Source organism: Alligator sinensis, unplaced genomic scaffold, assembly GCF_000455745.1.
Source record: "Alligator sinensis unplaced genomic scaffold, ASM45574v1 scaffold1303_1, whole genome shotgun sequence".
Lineage (NCBI taxonomy): Eukaryota > Metazoa > Chordata > Crocodylia > Alligatoridae > Alligator > Alligator sinensis.
This window is the reverse complement of record NW_005842753.1, coordinates 607,508-628,362: the sequence shown is the minus strand read 5'-3', so window position 1 is coordinate 628,362 and position 20,855 is coordinate 607,508. Positions and strand designations below refer to the sequence as shown.

At 54.5% G+C, this 20,855-nt stretch overlaps 2 protein-coding genes across 2 annotated transcripts in view; one reads left to right on the top strand and one right to left on the bottom strand.

Annotated features, from left to right (window-relative positions):
- LOC102381926 (H-2 class II histocompatibility antigen, E-S beta chain) overlaps positions 1–20,855 on the bottom strand; it is a 603,463-nt gene that overhangs the window by 120,987 nt on the left and 461,621 nt on the right. The window lies entirely within an intron of this gene.
- Positions 182–11,360, top strand: LOC102377679 (HLA class II histocompatibility antigen, DM beta chain). The gene is made up of 6 exons (XM_006034594.3): positions 182–350; positions 7,719–8,000; positions 8,721–9,005; positions 9,404–9,517; positions 9,715–9,750; positions 10,801–11,360. Exons 1-6 carry the CDS (start codon positions 302–304, stop codon positions 10,809–10,811), a joined length of 777 nt encoding a protein of 258 aa, XP_006034656.1. The 5' UTR covers positions 182–301; the 3' UTR covers positions 10,812–11,360.

Here is a 20,855-nt window from a genome sequence, read left to right as displayed (position 1 = left end):
AGACCTCCTGCTATGTCCTAACATCGGGCCACCACATGCCCTGAGTCCATTTCCCTGTTGAGGCCTGGGCTTAGCCGGCTTTACCTGGTGACTGATGATGCCCTGGGCTGCACCTGCTGTCATTGGGTGCTGGGCTGGTGAGGAGTAAAGTCTGGGGTGGGGCCACTGGGAGACACCAGGACAGGCAGACAGACAGACACAGGGACAGGGGCAGGGATCCCACTGAGGAGGTTGCTGCAGAGGAGGGGATCTCGGGGGGATTGCACCCTGAAGAGCCTGGGATCTCTCCCCCCAAGCCAGGATGCAGGTGCTGTGGCTACTGCTGGCAGGGCTGAGCTGCCACGGAGTAGGTGAGAGGCAAAAGCTATACAGCAGAGGTGGGGAGGAGGGGGCACGGGGGCCCCCCCGCGGGCAATGCCAGCCACAGGAGATGCTGTCAGGGTGGGGCAGGAGGTGAGCAGCCCCCAGGAGGAGCAGGGGGCCACGTGTGGGTGGGGTGTGTCAGATGTGGAGGGGGTTTGACCTCCTGTATAACCCAGCGATGACTGTGTCTGTGTGTGGATGGGGTCTGAGCCCAGGTATAACCCTGGGCGTGGGCCTGTCTGTGTGTGGATGAGGTGTAACTCAAGAGATAACCCAGGTGGTGGGGGGCTGTGTCTGTGTGTGGGCAGTGTGTAACCCCATCTATAACCCCAGGGGGCTGTGTCTGCATGCAGCGGGGGTTTAACCTCAGCTACAACCCCAGCTGGCTCGGGCTGCATGTAGGCAGGCATAACACCCTGTATAACCCTGCAAGAGTCATGTCTGTGTGTGGGCAGTGTGTAGCCCCACTGTAACAGGGAACCCTAGCCCTGTTACCAGGAAGCAGAGCAGCCCCTTTAAATGCTGAAGCTTGCGGGCGCAGCCAGCTGGTCAAGCGGGGCTTAAGGACCGAGCCCTGCCGGCTGGTCAGGTGACAGGAGGGGGACGGACAGAGCCATATAAACCTCAAGCAGGGAAGGGCAGGGAGGCAGCAGAGAGGGTGACTCCCAGTGACTATGGAGCAGCTGCGGCAGCCTCCTTGGAGGAATAGGCCAGGTTGTGAGACAGAAGCACAATCACATGTAAGCGGCACTCTGCTGCTCTTGTTTTTTTTATTTTAATTATATGTTCATAGGGGCCTATGATTTATGGTTAATGTTAAAAAAAAAAGACCTGTGATTTGCAGCTGAGACTGTAGGGAGGGAGGCAGCCCCATTAGCGCCGAGGAGCGCCGGGGCAGAGGGTTCAAGGAGCCCTGCTGCACTAGGGGTGCAGCACTACAGGCCATGAGCCCGTTGTCCCTTGGAGGGGAGATAGGAGTCTTGAAGCCAGGTCTGGTGGATGGACTTAGGTGAAAGGCCCTAACTACAGAAAGAGGGGTGAAGCCAGAGGGGCTGAGGCCCCAACAGCCTGGTGGCACAGGGGCGCAGTGTTGAAGGGCTAGTAGGCCTGGTGTATGGACCGAAGGGCCTTGAGCCTGACCGAGTTAGAGAGCTAGAGCCTCAGAGCCAAGCCCTGCTCAGGGGGGTTTGACTGACGGGCCTAGCTAGAGAGAGAGAGCGGGTAAACCCACAGTGGCTGAGACCCCAACATAAAGAGAAATTTATAAAACATAGACTCATAGATTGTAGAGTCGGAAGGGACCACAATGGATCATCGTGTCCAACCCCCTGCCCTGGCAGGAAAGAGGACCGAGGTCAGATGACCCCAGCCAGGTGACTATCTAGCCTCCTCTTGAAGACCCCCAAGCTAGGTGACAGCACTACCTCTCTTGGGAGCCCATTTCAGATCCTGGCCACCCTTACTGTGAAACATTTCTTCCTAATATCTAACCTAAATCCACTCTCAACTAGTTTACACCCATTATTCCTAGTCACTCCCTGGGGCGCCCTAGTAAACAGCGCGTCACCTATTCCCCGTTGACGTCCCCTAATAAATTTATAGGTGGCCACAAGATCTCCCCTCAGCCATCCCTTGTGAAGGCTGAAGGGATTCAGCTCTCTCAACCTCCCCCCCGTAGGGTCTTCCCCAAAGGCCACTAATCATGCGAGTGGCCCTCCTCTGGACCCTCTCCAGATTTTCCGCATCCCTCTTGAATTGCGGTGCCCAAAACTGGACACAGTACTCCAACTGCAGCCTGACCAGTGCTGCATAGAGGGGGAGCATCACCTCCTTTGATCTATTAGTCATGCACCTGCTAATGCACAACAAGGTGCGATTGGCCTTGTGGATGGCCTCGTTACACTGCCGGCTCATGTTCATCTTGGAGTTAATTATGACTCCAAGATCCCTCTCTGCCTCCGAGCTGCTGAGAAGGACACTCCCTATCAGCCTGAATCTGCTCCCTGCCCTCTGGTGTACTAACTTTGCCCCATAACTTGGTATCATCAGTGAACTTGGAGAGGGTGCTCTCCACACCCTTGTCCAAATCACTGATGAAGATATTAAATAATATTGGTCTGAGGACCGAACCCTGCAGGACCCCACTGCCCACCTCCCTCCGGGCTGAGAAGGAACCATCCACCACCACTCTGGGTGCGGTCCCTAAACCAGTTGGCCACCCACCTGACCGTGTAGGCATCCACTCCGCAGTCTGCTAGCTTCCCAATGAGGATAGGGTGCGAAACTGTGTCAAAGGCCTTCCTAAAGTCCAGGAAGATGACATCAGCCTCAGCTCCCGTGTCCAGGCAGTGTGTGACCTGGTCATAGAAGGCTACAAGGTTTGTCAGGCAGGATCTACCTGTGACAAACCCGTGCTGGTTTCCCCTCAGCATCGTTTCCCCTGCTGGGCCTGCACAAATGTGTTCTTTGATTATTTTCTCTAGCATTTTAACATCTGTGAGGCACAGGGTATGTCAAGGCGAGGTAGGAGTGTGCATTTTGGCCCTTAATGCAACAGCTCATTATCCTATGGGTGGTGAGCCTGGAGCCTGTCTGGGAGCCTGTGGGTCAGCCTCCCTCTTTTTTTTAGAACCAAGTAACATCAAGTCATGGCAGACAAGTAAAAGAGGAAGGGAAGCTGATCCCCAGGGAAGAAAAATTCAGCAAGACTTGACAGGGGCACACTCACTGGCCTATTTAAAGAAAGAAAAGAAAAGAAAAGTGCAGCCAAAGACGGCACCCTGTCACATTGGTGCACTGGCCAGGAAACTTCATATGGCAGTATGTGTCATAAGACGGTGGTTCGCTTGTGTGAAAGAAAGAGCCCTTGGGTCTAAAAAGAAGCCAGAGAAGCAGGAGCAGGTGCTAACCCCAGACCTTGAACCTCAGCAACAAATCTTGGGCTGGCTACACCAAATAAATACAAGGCCTACAAGACCAAGCTGCAAGACAACAGGCACTGTTAGCCAAGATGGTGGGAAACATACACCCGCGAGCAACGACCCAGGTGGGGATGTGTGGCTATGGGGCCAGGATTGATTTTGTGTCAGGACATGAGCAGCCTGCATTGATGGTGGACGTGACGATAGAGAGACAAAGAGTATGTGCTATGCTGGACTCAGGCTCATCACAGACCATGGTGCGGAGAAATGTGTTACTGGAAAGAGAGAGGGAAGGAGCAGACCATATAATCACGTGATGCTGGTGCGGGGAACCCATTGAATTGGACAGAGTGTGGACCATTCTGCAAATGGGCAATAAGACCCAGTCGATGCTAGTTGCACCGCGTAGTATTACCCTACCCCCTACCCGGTAATACTGGGATGTGACTGGCCAGAGTTGTTGACAGAGATAGCCAGTGTGAGACCGAAAGAGGAAGCCTTGAAAGAGGAGACCAAGGTGAGAGAAAGTTGCCGTTGGAGGCCCCGGGAGGCAAGAACACAAAGATGCAAGGTGAGAGAGCACAAGGCTGGATGGGAAGATGATCCTATGACTGAGGGGTTCACAGGTGAAGCCGAACAACCTCCACCAGAGGAAGAGGCTGAACAGGAGGTGGATGTCGCACATTTGTGGGACAATGAACATTTCCAGTTGGAGCAGAGCCGGGAGGCAGATTTTCGGTATGCTTTGTAGGAACACCTAGCTCAACGTAATGGTGAGGGATTACAACTAGAACTGATGAAGACGACCCGTGGTTCGAAATGATCTCCTATACCAAAGTGAGCAAGGAAAGTCGGCAGGAGAGGAGGTCATACAGTTGCTGGTACCTTGGTGATACTGAAGGGCTCTGTTGAAGGTGGCTCATGAGCTCCCTATGGGCAGACATTTGGGCAGCGACAAAACAGAAGCCCGCATTTGGGCAAGATTTTTTTGGCCAGGACTCCTACAGCAAGTGATGAGGTATTGTGCTTCGTGTCCTGTGTGCCAAAAAATAAACCCAAGACATCCTCCAAAGGCTCCCTTCATTCCATTGCCCTTGGTGGAGGTTCCCTTTGAGCATGTGGCTGTGGACATTGTGGGGCCACTGCCCAGAAGCAGCACTAGAAACCAGTGTATTTTAGTTTTACTGGATTATGCAATGAGGTACCCAGAGGCTATGCTGATGCAGACAACAACTGCTCCAAAAGTGGCAAATGAGCTATTGAAAATAGTCTCATGCGTGGGACTTCCCAGAGAACTGCTGACAGACCGGGAACACATTTTACATCACGCGTGTTCGAAGGAATGAATAAAGCTTTGGGAATTAAACACCTAAAGATGGCAGTATATCATCCACAAACTGATGGGCTCGTGGAGTGATTTAATTGGACGTTGAAGCAGATGTTAAAGAAATTCATAGTAGAGAGTCCTCACAACTGGGATAAAATGTTACTGCCCTTGTTATTTGCCATAAGGGAGGCACCCCAGGCTTCGACTGGGTTTTCACTCTTTGAACTATTGTATGGGTGGTAACCAAAGGGAATCCTTGCTTTGATTAAAGAGAGTTCGGAAGAACAGCATAGTAAAGACCAGAACTTGATTCAATATGTAATACAACTGCGGGAACACCTTGAAGCAGCTCAGAGAGCGGTTTTTGGAAATCTCGGAGGCCCAGAAATGTCAAGTGATGCATTATAACCGAGGTGCACGGGAAAGGAAGTTTGGCCTGGGGGACCATGTGTTGGTTCTGTTGCCCAACCGTGAGAGTAACTTGCCCGGTGGCAGGGACCCTATGAAATTACACACCATGTGGGGCCCGTAGACTATGAGGTGTACTAGACAGACAAACAAAAACAGAAGCAAGTGTATCATATCAACATGTTGAAGTGGGAAGAGCAAGAGTATGTATCTGGCCCTTCATCCTGAGGAATTAGAATTGGGACCCTCTGTGGTGGAAGGAAAGGGACCGGGTGACGTAGAACTGGCCCCACGACTATCCAAAGAGCAGAGATGACAGGCCGCTGAGCTAGTCAGGGAATATGGAGATGTGTTCCAAGAAACTCCTGGGGAAGCTCAGGGTGTGATATATCGAATAAAAACGCCTCCGGGCCAGGTGATCCGCAAGAGCTGGAGACGGATTCCACAGCAGCTGCAGAGTCAGATAAAAACAGAGATTGAGATGATGCTGGAGAAAGGCATAATATGCAAGTCCCACCATGACTGGCGGAGCCCCATTGTAGCAGTGCCCAAGCCAGACGGGAAAATCCGATTTCCGGAAGGTAAATGCAGTGGCTAAGTTCGATGCCTATCCAATGCCGAGAGTAGATGAACTAGTGGAAAACATCGGGCAAGCCTGCCACATTTCCACTTTGGACCTAATGAAAGGTTATTGTCAGGTCCCAGTAGCACCTGAAGATCAAGAAAAGACTGTGTTTGCCACCCCTTGGGGTCTATTCCAATTTCAAAGTAGAGGCGTAACTGAAGTGCCAGGCTCCTCATATGAAAGAACAGGAGCGGGCTTTTCTGGGACTAGTTAGTTATTATAAAAAGTTTGTACCTCATTTTGCAGACTTAGTAGTACCTTTGATGGAGATGATAAAGGCTAGAGCCCCAACCAAGGTGAGGTGGACACCAGAAGCGGAAAAGGTATTTCCAGTGGTGAAGGACACGCTATGTTTGCAGCCCCTACTATATACACTGGATTTTAATAAACTCTTCCTGGTGCAGACAAATGAGTCAAATATGGCTATTGGAGCAGTGTTGGTCCAGAAAGGGGGAGAAGAAGAGCATTCCATAGCGTACATAAGTAGGAAATTACACCCACCAGAAAGGAATTACTCTATGATAGAAAAAGAGTGTTTGGCGATTAAGTGGGCAGTTGAAGCACTCCGATATTATCTGTTAAGGCAAAAGTTCACGCTGATCACAGATCACGTGCCTCTACGCTGGCTGCAGAGCATGAAGATGGATAATGCGAGGCTGATGAGATGGGGTCTTAGCCTTCAACTGTATTGTTTTGAGGTGGAGCATCGCCCAGGAACTGAGAATATAAGTGGGTTATGTCTGACGGGCCTAGCTAGAGAGAGAGGGTAAGCCCACAGCAGCTGAGACTCTACCCTAAAGAGAAATTTATAAAACATCTGCGAGGCACAGGGCATGTCAAGGGAAGGTAGGAGCATGCATGTTGGCCCTTAAGGCAACAGCTCATTACCCTATGGGTGGTGAGCCTGGAGCCTGTCTGGGAGCCTGTGGGTCAGCCTCCCTCTTTTTTTTAGAACCAAGTAACATCAAGTCATGGCAGACAAGGAAAAGGTGGGGGGGGAAGCTGATCCCCAGAGAAGGAAAATTCAGCAAGGCTTGATGGGGGCACACTCATGAGCCTATTCAGAGAAAAAAAAGGAAAAGAAAAATGCAGCCAAAGACAGCACCTTGTCACACACATCCATAACCCCAGGGGGCTGTGTCCATTTATGGAATGGGGTAGCTCCTTGTATAACCCTGCAGAGCTATATCTGTGTGTGGATGGGGTAAATCCCAGCTATAACCCTAGGGAGAGACTGTCTGTGTGTAGATGGGAGGGAAACCCTCAATTATAACCTGGGGGGTAGGCTGTGTCCGTGTGTTGAGGGCATCTAACTTCAGCTATAACCCCAGGGGAGTGATGTGCCTGTGGATGGGTTTTAAACCCAGCTATAACCCCAGGGGGACTGCACCTGTGTGTGGAGGGACTGTAACTCCTTGTATAACCCTCCATGACCCGTGCCTGTGTGTGGAGGGGGTTTAATCCCAGTGACAAGTCCAGGGGGCACCACATCGGTGTGTGGATGGGGGGGTAACCCCACCTATAACCCCAAGGAGCTTGTGTCTGTGTGTGGATAGAGTTTAACCCTAGCAATAACCCCATGGTGGGCTGTGTCCATGTGTATATGTCTGGAGGGGATGACCCCAGCTATAACCATATGGAACCAATGTCTGTGTGTGGATAGGGTTTAACCCCAACAATAACCCCAGGGTGGGCTGCGTCCATGTGTGGACAGGGGGGTAGCCCCAGCTTTAACCCTGGAGGAGCTGTGTCTGGATGGACACTGCATCTGCATGTTGAGGGAGTGTAACTCCCTGTGTAACCCTTCAGGGCTCAAGTCTATGTGTGGAGGTGTTTTAACACAGCTATAACCCCAGGGGGCCCATGTCTGTGTGTTGATATGAAGTAATGCCAGGTATAACCTCAGGGGGTCCACATCTGCGTGTGGGGCAGGGTAACCCCAGCTATAATCCTGAGGGAGCTGTATCGGTGTGTAAATGGGGCTCAACCCCAGCAACAACCCTAAGGAAGACTGTGTCTGTGCGTGTACACCTGGCACAGCCCCATTCACATGCGCCCCATGCCATCCCTGCAGGTGGCTTCATGATGCATCTAGTGACCGAGTGCCCAGTGGCTGGCAACGGGGCAGTGCTGGCCGTGGATGTCTACCTGGCCTTCAACAAGAACCGGCTGGTGTGCTACGACCCCAACAGCCGCCTCTTCTATGGCTGTGACCCTGGACTGCTGCAAAATGCGTCTAACCACATTGCCAGCGCCCTCAATATGAACAGGACATTCATCCACCTGGCCGCCAGCAAGCAACAGGGCTGCCAGGACCAGATCCAGGGGCTGTGGGCCCAGACAGCACTCCGGAGACGTGCGTGGGACCACGGGGCGGCAGGGACAAGGAGGCGGGATGCTGGGGTAGAGGGGTCCATGCGGGGACAAAGAGACAGGACATCAGGGTGGAAGGGCCCGTGGATGGGTCTGGGGGGATGAGAAGACCAGATGCTGGGACAGAGGGGCCCCTGGGTGGGTCTGGGGGATGAGGAGACCTGATGCTGGGGTAAAGGGGCCTGTGGATGGGTGTGGGGAGACAAAGAGACCAGACGCCGGGGTAGGGGGGCCCATGGGTGCATCTGGGAGACAAGGAGACCAGATGCTGGGGTAGAGGGGACCATGGGTGGATCTGGGGGAAGAGAACAGCAGACAAAGGGGTAAAGGGGCCCATGGGTAGGTCTGGAAGGACAAAGGGACCAGAAGCTAGGGTAGAGGGGCGCATGGGTGGAGTCCAGGGGGATGAGAAGACCAGATGCCAAGGTACAGGGACCTGCGGGTGGATCTGAGGGACAAGGAGACCAGACACTGGGGTAGAGGGACACATGGGTGAAATCGTGAGCGATGAGGCGACATGGTAGAGGGGCCTGTGGGTGGGTGTGGGGGACGAAAAGACCAGGCGCTGGGGTAGAAGGGCCTGTGGATGGATCAGGAGGAAGAGGAGAGCAGACACCAGGGTGGAGGAGCCCGTGGGTGGGCCCAGGGGATGCTGAGGGGCAGCCGCCACCCTCACCCATGCCGCTATGTCCCCCTACCTCAGGCCCACCCCAGGTGCGTGTGGCAGCGCTGCCCATGCAGAGCCGGCTGGCACCCACGCGGCTGGCCTGCTTCGTCTGGGACTTCTACCCGGCGAGTGTGCAGGTGTCGTGGCTGCACAACGGGCACCCGCTGGACACCAACGAGACGGGTCCTGTGGCCACCGTGCCCCACGGAGACTGGACCTACCAGACCACCCAGATCCTGCCCGTGCACCTGAAGCCTGGAGACGCCTACACCTGCGAAGTGAAGCACGCTAGCCTGTCTGAGCCCCTGCTGCGCCACTGGAGTAAACCGATACTGTTGGGGGGGAGGGCAGGCAGGGGCAGGGGCAAGGGTATGGGGGGCAGGACCCAGACAGTCAGGGGGAAGTGAGGAGACCTCGATCTAGTAGGGTGGAAGGCACCTGGGAGCGTGGAGGAGGTAGAAGAGGAGGGGGAGGGGTGCTCGGGGGGAAGGAGAGGAAGAAGGGGAACTAGAGGCTTGGGGAATAAGGGGGATAGAAGTGGGAGGGGGACCTGGAGGCATGGGGGAAAGGGGCTTAATGGAGGAAGGGGGCAGAGTTGGGCCCAGAGGCACAAGGCGGAAGGGGGTGGAAGAGTGGGGAAGGGCTCTGAGATGCCTGGGGGCAGGGAGGAGGACCAGGGGGTGCAGCAATCTCAGCTGATTGCCACCCCTTCCTGACAGGCCCTGGGCCATCGGACCAGCTGCTGTGGGGCTCGGCGGCTGCTGGGCTGGTCCTGGGGCTCCTGGTCTTCGCAGCTGGCACCTCGTGCTGGTGGAGGGCCCCTGTCCGCCATGGTGAGCACCGGGGCCCATATCTGAGGGCAATGGCGGGGGGTGCTGGGGGGTTTGGTGGTCTCTGGAGCTGGGGGAAGCTTGGCTGGAGTCTGTGCCCCCTGGGGAAGATGGGAGCAGTACTGTGGCATCCAGGGCGAGGGAAGCTGGGGGGCTGTGAGGGCTGGACCCTGACTAACCTCCTGCCTCCCCTCCTGCAGGCTACACCCCTCTGGCTGGAGACAACTACCCCCGAGGTGAGTGCAACTGTCCAACCATCCATCCATCTGTCCGTCTGTGTCCCCCTCCCCACTTTTACCCCCTCCATGGCTCATCCTCCTTCCATTTCTCCATCCTTCCCTATCCACTCACCTCTCTCTCCATCCATCCCCATGCACTTATCCTTCCTTCCTGCCATCCCTCCTTCCATCCTTCCCCATGCACTTACCCCTCCATTCCTTCTCCTCCTGTCCATCCATCCATCCATCCATCCAACCCTCCTTCCCCTTCCAAGTACACATCCATCCCTCTCCCTGTACAGACACCCCTCCATCCTTCCCTATGCGCTCATACTTCCATCCATCAATTCTTCCTCATGTGCACAGCCTTTCATCCAGCCATTCATCCCCCCTTCTGCCTCTCTCCCCCATATTCATCTCTCCATCCATCCATCCATCCATCCATCCATCCATCCATCCATCCTATGTCCAGGTCTGGGCGCCACACTTCAAAAAAGATGTGGAGACTCTTGAAAGGGTCTAGAGAAGGGCCGCAAAAATAGTTAAGGGCCTGGAGGACAAACCTTATGAAGAAAAATTAAGGGATCTGGGACTATTCAGCTTGGGGAAGAGGAGACTGAGGGGGGAGCTTGGTGGCCATCTATAAGTACGTAGTGAGTGAATATCAGGAGCTGGGCAATAAAAACTGTTCGCTGGTGCACCCCAGGGGAGGACAAGGAGCAATGGCCATAAGCTGTTAAAGGATGGTTTCAGGTTGGATGTAAGGAAAAACTTCTTTACGGTAAGGGTGACCAGGATGTGGAATAGACTTCCCAAGGAGGTGGTGCAGTCCCTACCCTTGGAAGCCTTCAAGAGGAGACTAGACAGACACCTTGCAGGGATCATTTGATCTCAGCAGTATTCCTGCCCAGACCCGGGGGGGGTTGGACTCGATGGTCTTTTGAGGTCCCTTCCAGCCCTTCATGTCTATGATTCTTTCTATGATCCATCCATCCATCCATCCATCCCCCATCACAGACTCCTTCCTCTTGGTCTCTCATCCCCTTCTCACTCTCATTCCCCCTCTAGGCAACATCTAACACTGGGTCGCTAGGCCCCAGGGCTCCCGTGGACTCTTCCCTCAGCTGCAGACCCTGGTGCTGCCCCTGTGCTTGGTGCCTGATCCTGGCAGTACTACATGACCCGAGCCCAGGACGGCGGTGCTACAAGACACCCACCCCAGTGGATGCCCCCAACCCATGTGGGCGGGCATCCCTGCTTCATGCAGCCACCGATCTGTATATCGCCCCAGCCAATGGAGAAGGCTGGACATGGACCCGCTCAGCCGCGCCCCGTCCCTGACTCAGACCTGACCTCCCAGTACAGACCAGCAGTCCCACATAGCAATATAGGGACTCAAATAGAGCCCCTGACCCCCAACCCCTCGCCCCTCTGTTGCATGCCCCCAGGCTAACAGAAGTCCATAAGAACCAAAAAGACACTAGAGCATGCCCCAGAAGTGGGAAGTGGGGGTTTGGGCCCTGCGCACTGCACATGTGGGCCAGGGTGCTGCACGTGTGGCAGGGGGGACAGCAAGATCTCGGCCCCTGCCAGCTGCATGTCAATAAAAGGTGGCTTATTCCCCAGGCTCCACGTCTCTCTGTCTGTGTGCTACACACCAGGGGAGGTGGAAACTGGGCTCTGCACTTCCAGCCTTGGCATTTCAAGGCCCCGTGCTCTCGCCCCATTGCCCCCAGAGCTTGGAAGGGACCCTGGCACCCTGGCTCTCGGTCCCCCGCCCCCCTCCTCTCCCCAACCTCGAGAAAACCCAGGTGCCCGGGCTCCCAGCCTGAACCCAGCAGCTGTGGGTACGCCGGGTCCGGCAGAAGCAGTGGCAGGGCAGGGATTTCCAAGCCCTGAGTCACCGATGTCAGTGGGAAGGCGTGGGGGGGAAGTGAAACCCAGGCCTAGTGGGCTCAGGATGCAGAGGGACAGACATACAGACGGGGCTGGTAGCTCCGGAGCGCTCCTCCAGGCAGGCGGGGGAGAACAGCTCTGCCGGGTTGATGGGTGGCAGCCGTGGGACATCTGCTGGCCACAGAGAGAAACTCCAGCAGCCACAAGGGATGGGACCCAGGAGTCCTGGCTCCTACCCACTTCACTCCGCTCCTCTTCCTGAGCTGCAGAGAGAGCCCGGGTGTCCTGGCCCCCAGCTCCAAGCCCCGCAAACCCAGTCCCCAGCCAGGGGAGAGCAGGACTCAGATGCCCTGACCCCCAAAGCTGCAGGTCCCAAGCACGGAGGACAGGCACCTCCACACAGCCATGAACTAGGCACGGTTGGACTGAAGCCCTCTTGCCTTGGCTTTCCCAGCTTGGGAGAACCAGGGTTGCAGATTTAGCTGCATAAAATCAGGTGAACAGCTGGAAATGCTCCAGTCTGGAGCTGGCTGTGATCTTCTCAGCTCCCAGGCTCCGGAGGTCGAGTCCATCCCATCTCCTCCCCCAAGCCCAGGGCTGTGGTGGAGAGTACAGCCCCATCAAGCCCTGTGCTCCTGTGGTGCTTGCTAGAGACCAGGGTACGGGCATCCTGCTTGCCCCAAGGTCAAGGTCCAGGAAGCCATGCATGGAGAGGAGTCAAGGTCAGGAAGTGAGAAGCCAGAGCCTGAGAGCAGGTCGAGCATGGGCCCTGCAGCAAGAGCTAAAGGCAGGAGCAGGGATCCACCAGAGCCCTTTGCAGAGGGCTGGGCTCCTGCCCTGAGCCCACGGGGCACTCAGACCCAGCTGGATGTGGTCAGTTCCTGCCTGAGGGTTATTGGGCTGTTTGAAAGGCCTGAACGCTAACGTCCCCAACCCACAGGCCCATATCTCCCTGAGTTGTGTCCCCTCAAGGTCATCAGCCCCTACAGCCCTTTCCAGGGAAATCCCCAATGGCTTCTGTCCTCCTCCTTCAGCTCTCCTTCCTTCTCCTTCCTTCCTCTCCTCCCATCTGTTGACTGCTCCAAGTCACATCATTCATGTTTCTCAGCCCTGCAGCCTGTTTTTTAACCACAACTGAATCCATGAATGCAAGGGTGGAAGTTCAATAAGGACAAGTTCAATAGGCTCAATAAGGACAAGTGCAAAGTCCAGCACTTGAGACAGAAGGATTTCATTCACCAGTAGAAGCTGGGGGCTGACTGGCTGGGCAGAAGGTCTGCAAAAAAGGACCTGGGGGTTACAGTGGACAATAAGATGGATATGAGCCAGCAGTGTGCCCTTGTTGCAAGAAGGCCAATGACATACTGCACTGTATTGGGAGGAGTGTTGGCAGCAGATTGAGGGTTGTGCCTTTTCATAGGAGGTGCACTGCCATGCTTAGGGGGTATAAGTGCACCCACGTGCACCCCCTATGCGTCACCAATGGTCTGGAGAAGAGGAGACCAAGGGGGATTGAATAGCAGCCTTCAGCTCCCTGCAGGATGGTTAGAAGATGGAGCTGGACTGTTCTCAGTGGTGGCAGATGACAGAACAAGGAGAGATGCTCTCAAGTTGCACAAGGAAAGTTGAGGTTGGATAGTAGGAAAAGCTTTCTCAGTAGGAGGTTACTAAAGCACTGGAACAGGTTACCCAAAGAGTTTGAGGAATCTCCATCCTTAGCATTTTTTAAGACTTGGGTAGACAAAGCCCTGGCTGGGATGATCTAGTTGGGGACGGTCCTGCTTTGAGCAGAGGGTTGGACTAGATGTGAAGTCCCTTCCAACCCCATTCTCTATGAGTTTATGGTTGTGTGATGCATTAACTCAGCTGAGCTTGAGCTCTCAGGAGGAATCGCTCACAATGAAGCACTGAGGCACTGTACAGATGCTCAAGAAAGCAACATTTTATTTTATGAAAGTGAAGAAAGAGATGTGCATCATACTCTAATGATTCCAGGACAGAGGACACAATGGCTTTGGAGTATGTTTGCCACATTGGTTGTACTTTTATATAGAATACCTGATAAAGTAAATGAATTCACCTGCCAATAAAGCTTTATTTTTGTTGGCTTCAGTCTGAAATTGAATACTGCAGCTCTAGGCCGCTTATTAGCAAAGCTGCTAGTTTCTTTTTCACTGGAGAAAACTAGGTGTTGTGTTATATGGGGTGAGGCACCGTACCATCAGCACCTCCCTGTGCAGAGTCCTAGATCCACCTCTGGTTCAGCATCAGAGCCCACCGCAGACCCCACAGCCCATGCATACCACAGCACAGACCAGCTGAAGTACTGCGTCCAGTTCTGGGCACCGCACTTTAACAAGGACATGGTAAAGCTTGAGAGAATCCAGAGAAGAGCCATCTGTATGATCAGTGTCTTACATGGCAAGACATACAAGGAAAGGCTGAGGGATCTGGGACTCTTCAGCCTGAAGAAAATAAAGCCGAGAGGGAACCTGGTAGCAGATTACCACTACATCAGGGGAGTACATCAAGGGCTCAGTGAACAACTGTTCACCAGGGAACTCAAGGGGAAAACCAGGAGTAATGGCCACAAACTCCTGGAAGGCCAATTCAGGCTCAACATTAGGAAAAACTTCTTCACAGTCAGGGTGTCCAGACTGTGGAAGAAGCTCCCTCCAGATGTGGTGCAATCACCTACCCTGGAAATCCTCAAAAGGAGACTGGACGGTCTCCTCGCTGGGGTCACCTCACCCCAGTTACCTTTCCTGCCTGGTGCAGGGGGCTGGACCCGATGTTCTTTCAAGGTCCCTTCTGGTCTTACAGTCTATGAATCTATTAATCTATGAATATATGATGCACAGCGGGAACTGCCCTGGGCTTAGGTGGGAGATAGACTCCATTTGCTGGCTGAGGCCAGCAGCTATGGATGCGGAGCTGGAAAAAACTGGGCTGTTTCTATCCCTGTTCTTTGTCTGCCCCTCTGTTCCCGAGAGAGCTGCTGGCGCTGGATGGGAGCAGTGAGGTGATGGCGGGGAGAAGAAAGAAGTCCTATGCAGGTGACTTGTCATGGAATGGGATGGAGGTTGGCAGCCAGGGCTCCAGGGTTGTAGCCCGCTCTCTGCAGAGGAGTGGGGTCTGGGATATACAGGGGGAAGGGGGAACTGGGGAGCTTGTGGTATTTCTCCATGAGCCCCCCAGTTGCTTAGATGCTGAGACCAAGGCAAAGCATCGTGTCCATTGTCTCTGTGGCCTCCAGGCTATATCACCCACTCCACCCAGTTTCATTGTGGGTAAGTGTGACAGCCCCTCCTCTCTCTTCATGATCTTTGGGCCTTGCTTCTGCTATACAGGCCTCCCCCAAGGTCCACGGCAGTGTTTCACCCTCCTGTGAGTCGAGCAGAGCTCTGGGGCCAGTGCGAACTAGTGGCAAGGGGTTCTGCAGCCCAAATCCAGCTGGGGAAGCAGGGGTTGATCTACCATTTCCTAGCATCAGATAAATGCACTCCCCCAGCCTGGGATCCAAGGGGTGCAGCTGCATCCCGATTTGACTCCTGCTCCGCCAGAACTACAAACCAACTGCCCTGGAGAGGCACAGCATTTCTATCTGGGCAGCTCTGAGAGAGGCAATTGACTTCACAGCTCATGATAAGGTATCTGATTCCTGCTAATTTCTTCCCTCCACAGGTGTTAACCACCTTCTCTCCTCTTTCAAGCCATTGATTATGTTCTTGTTGTTCCACTACTCAAACCATCTTCTCTTCTGCAATGTTGCTGTCTGTCAGCCCTTGCTGGGAATATGTCTTTCCTATCTCTCAGCCCTGCTGACACTTTGCAGCTCTAGCTACAAACTTCTTCACTCCACTGTGGTCACATGAACTCAGGTGTAGACATGACTGGCAGTGGAGTATTGGATGCTCCAGAAGGCGAGATTTTGTTTTATTCCCCTGTATGAGAGAAGCACATTTAATAACCATAATGGCTACAGGACTAATGATGCTTTTGACCATTTTTTCCCCTTCCCAGTACAGTTGCTGGGCTCCATCCCAGTGCTCCCTGCCCCACCCATTGGCTGCTCCCCTAGGTCCTGACTCACTGCAGCCCATTGCTGCTGCCAGGGGCCACCACCCAGCCCCCAGAGCAAGCACCAGGGCCACGGTCCCCACTGCAGGGTGTTGCCCATATTCATAGACTCATTCTAATATAATAAAAAGCTTAGTCCATTTGGCTGTGCATCTGTCTGTCTGTAACGCATGTGTACAACTGCACATGCACCGCTGAGAGGGCCAGGAGTGATTGGCTGCATGGGCTCCACCTCCTCAGGCAGGGAGGTGGAGATGGAGGCGGGCAGGGAGGAGGGAGCCGCCCCCTCTGCCTCTGGCAGGGAATCAGAGATGGAGATGGGCTGGGGGGGAGCTGCTGCCACCACCGCAGGCAGGGCGGCAGAGGTGGGCAGGGGAGAAGGAGCCACCGCTTCTGCCTCCACCTCAGGCAGGGAGGTGGGGAGGAGGCGGAGGCAGGCAGGAGGGAGGGAGGGAGGGAGGGAGCTCCCACCGTTGCTGCTGCCTAAGGCAGGGAGGCGGAGGCGAGTGGGAAGAGGAGATGCCACTGCCGCTGTCCCAGGCAGGGAGGCAGAGGAGGCCAAAGGAATGGGAGCCATCACCATCACCACCACCACTGCTGCCACTGCTGCCACCTGAGGCAGGGAGGCAGAGGCAGAAGTGGGCAGCACGGAGGGAGCCGTCATCACTGCCACCCAGGGCAGGGAAGTGGAGGCGGCCTGGGGTGAGGGAGTCGTCACCATCTCCATCACTTCAGGCAGGGAGGCAGATGCAGTGGGTACCAGGGGGAGGCAGCCACCACGCTGGAAGGTGGAGAAAGAGAAGGTGGTGCCAGTGGTGGAGGGACTGTTTGCACGGCCAACCCTCAAGGGTGGGGTGGGGTGGGAGAGGGGCGGACCATGTAAATATTCCCTGAAACACTCCTTCATTCATGATGGGCAACTGGCAATCATAAAATCATACACAATGAGGGTTGGAAGGGACCCTCATGAGGTCACATCTAGTCCAACCCCTGCTCAAAGCAGGACTAGTGCCAACTAGATCATCCCAGCTAAGGCTTTGTCTAGCTGGGTCTTAAAAACCTCCAAGGATGGGAAAATGCCTGCAATATGAGTGGTGCCTTCTGGTGGTGTCCCTTGTGGAGCAGGCAAGAGAGCTACAGGAGGAGGTAGTGAGGCTATGAAGCATCCTCCATCACGAGGCCTACATCTATTTGATGCTGGAAGAAACCTCTAGCACTGTGGAGGAAGGACTGCCAGAGGTGGTGCTAGAAAAGGAAGAGGGCATGGACTCCCAGGAAGGTGTAAGCTGAAAGCTTTTATCTTCTGACAGCAAGAAACAGCCGTCACCCCCACCTGCAGTGGTTTGCCTGGAGAACAGATATGCAGCGCTACCAATGGAGGAGGAGAAGCACACTCCAGTGATGAAAGAGGCCAGGCCAGAAATCCCCAAGCGGGGGAGGATCGAGACCACGGCCACAAAGAGGAAGAGATGGGTGGTGGTGGTTGGAGACTCCCTTCTGCAGGGCATGGAGGGATCTACCTGCCAGCCTCACTTGTCATCCCGGGAGGTCTGGTGCTTGCATGGAGCCTGGATACGAGATGTCACAGGAGAATTACCGACACTTGTCCGGCCCTCTGACTGCCACCCCATGCTGCTCATCCATGTGGGCACCAATGATGCTGCCAGGGGTGACCCTGAGTAGATCAAGAATGACTTCAGGGCTCTGGGTGCAAGGGTGAAGGGGACGGGGGCACAGGTGGTCTTGTCTTCAATCCTTTTGGTCAAGGGAAAGGGCCCTGGCAGGAGCAGATGCATCCTGCAAATCAATGCATGGCTGTGCAGATGGTGTTGCCAGCAGGGATTCGACTTCTTCAACCACGGGATGTTGTTTCAAGAAGAAGGATTGCTAGGATGAGATGGGACCCACTTGACAGGTTACCAAGAGAGGTGGGGAGTGGAATCTCCACCTTGGCAGTTTTCAGGGCCCAGTTTGACAGATCCCTGTCTGGGATGATCTAGGTGGGGCTGGCCCTGCTTTGAGCAGGGGGGTTGGACTACATATGACTTCCTGAGATCCCTTCCAACCCTCATTTTCTCTGACTCTATGGAGCTTCCACCACCTCTCTGAGTAACCTGCTCCAGTGCTTTACTACCCTCCTCGTGAAAAAGTCTTTCCTTCTTACCAAACTAAACTTCATTGCTCCTTGTCCTGTCATCTGCCACCACTGACATCAGTCTAGTACCATCCTCTCTGAAACAACCCTTCAGGTAGCTGAAGGCTGCTATTCAATTCCCCGCTCAGTCTTCTCTTCTCCAGACTAAACAAGCTTCTCAGAAGTCATGTGTCCCAGCCCCCAAACCATATCATTTGATTTCTGCTGGACTATCTCCAGCTTGTCCACATCCTTTCTGTAGTGAGGGGCCCAAAACTGGACACAGGACTCCAGATGTGGGCTCGCCAGTGCTGAATAAAGGGGAAGAATCACTTACCTCCTCCCAAGGCAGCCCAGGATGCCCTTAACCTTCTTCACAACAAGGGCACACTGTTGGCTTTTACTTAGTTTATTGTCCACTGTAACCACCAGGTCCTTTTCTGCAGAGCTGCTGCTTAGCCTGTTGGGCCCCAGCTTGTAGCAGTGCATGGGATTGCTCCACATTAAGTGCAGGACTTTTCTTGTTGAACCTCAGGAGATTTCTTTTGGACCAATCCTGGCTGAAAGGGATCTTGGAGTCATTGCTGACTCCAGGATGTACATGAGCCACCAATGCGAGGAAGCGGTCAGTAAGGCTAACCACACCTTGTCGTGTATCTACAGATGCATGGGGCCTTACAGTGCTGCACCCCAGCAGGACCTTGAGGCGGTCGGCCAGCAGAGGACATTAGAAACCAGTAGAGTCCAGCGCAGTTCCTGCCAGTCCAGCGGAGGTTGTATGATTTGGGACTGCTCATCTCACTGCCCCAGGAGCTCAGGCCACAGCTCCGGGCTGCTCCACCCTGGCCTTTCCTCTCATCCCTCTGTGGTCATTCAATGAACTCCAAACAAGGAAACCTTCCTAGCTTCACCTGCTGGCCAGAGAGAGAAAGAACCAGTAGAGTCCAGCGCAGTTCCTGCCAGTCCAGCGGAGGTTGTATGATTTGGGACTGCTCATCTCACTGCCCCAGGAGCTCAGGCCACAGCTCCGGGCTGCTCCACCCTGGCCTTTCCTCTCATCCCTCTGTGGTCATTCAATGAACTCCAAACAAGGAAACCTTCCTAGCTTCACCTGCTGGCCAGAGAGAGAAAGATAGTCTTTCTTCTGCTGTCTGTGAGCTGCTCCTGATACCAGAGCTCCGATTACACAGCCCTGAAGACTGTCTTTAACTTTAGCTAGAAAGTGGAGTGGAAATGCTAATGTTAGGTGAGCATTAACTTAGATGTGAAATGATTTTTAAATGAAGCATTGGAGATACTACCAAGATGCTCTCCTAGGCAAGATTTTTGTTTTATGAAACTGCAAGAGATGTGCATTTACTTCCAATGGCTACAGGACCAAAGAAACAACGTGGGTTGATTAGGTTCTTCCTAATCAACCCATGTTGAGCATGAATAACAGCTCCTTTCTATCTTGTTGGGAGGAGATGGCCTCCACCTCACCCGGAAAGGGAAGAAGCTCTTGTCGGCCAGAATGGCTGACCTACTCAACAGGGCTGTGAACTAAAATTGCTGGGGGGGCGGGCAGTCAATGAACAGTTGTAGCCCAGGTCATGACAACCACAGTAGGAACAGCTTAGGGAACCCAAGGGAACCCAGCCCAAGGAAAGGTCACATCCCATCACATAAGGAAGCCAATGGCTTCCCATGGCAGACCCAACTGCCTGTACACAAACACCAGGAGCTCGGGAAACAAGCAAGAGGAACTGGCCCTTCTCTTGTGTGACAAAGAGTACAGTCTCATAGGGATAACGGGACCTGGTGGGACTCCACCTACTGTAGGTATAGAAGCCTATACCTTGTAGAGGAGAGACCGCATTGGGAAGGGGGGTGGGCGTAGCTCTTTACGTCAAAGAGCAGTACACTTCCCTTCAAACTGAGTTCACTAACCAAGAAGGGCATCTTGAGACCCTCTGGGTCAATATACGGGGAGAGCATGAGGAAGGGGATATAATTGTAGGAATCTATTATATTCCTCCCAACCAAGAACTGGCTCGTGAATTCAATAGGGAACTGGCTGAGGCCGCGCACTCCTGTTGCATGATCGTCACGATACGGGAGTGATCCTCAGCAGATCCAAAGTGGCTTCAGGGCTCCAGGCACCAAGGACGGAGGGGCCTGGCTCTCCCGTTATGTCCTCATCCACCCTCCTGGTCAAGGGGACAGACCCTGGGGAGCATCAACAAGGAATCCACTTCTCAGCACCTTGAAGATAAAGCGGGGGCCAGGAGCAGCCAACATGGGTTTGTCAAGAGCAAGCCATGCTCAACCAGCCAGATGTCCATCTGTGACAAAGCGGTGAGCAATGGGGACAAGCAGGGAATGACTGATGTGCTGTGTTTCACACTGCCTCCTGGGTTGTTCTTATAAGGAGGGGGGGGAAATCTCAATGTGGCGAGACGAGCATTACTTGTCTGTAGCAGGGACCCTAGCCCTGTTCCGCGGGGGGGGGCGAAAGAGAGAGAGGGACAGAGGCAGGAGCCGGGAAGGTAGAGGGAGGCCCTGTGGCAATGGGCCAGGACACGAGGACTGGCCATTGCCACAGGGCAGTGAGACTTGCAAGCTGACTTGCAAGCTGAGACTTGCCTGTGAGGTGAGGGGTGGGGAAGCAGGCAACAGGCGAGACGTGCCCTCTGGCTTGTGACAAGCCAGGCACGGGGGAGGGGGAGGACTAGAGAGGGAGGGGCGCCGAAGCAGAAGCACTGGGACTCAGCACCCCCCGCCCCTGGGGCAGCCTGTCCGCGGGGTCCCGCCCCCTGCCCGCCGGGGAAGGCAGAGGCACGGAGCAGCGGTTCCCAGGCGGGGATTCCCAGTGGAAATCCCCCGCGCGGGGCGGGGCGGGGCGGCACAATGCCATAAGCATAGAAGCTCTCGCACATCCGCCCCCTGCCCGGGCCCCGGCCTGTCCGCGCGCAGCTTTCACTTTCCTGCCCGCGCGGGATTCGCCCGGCCACCGGTGACGCACGGTTCGGCG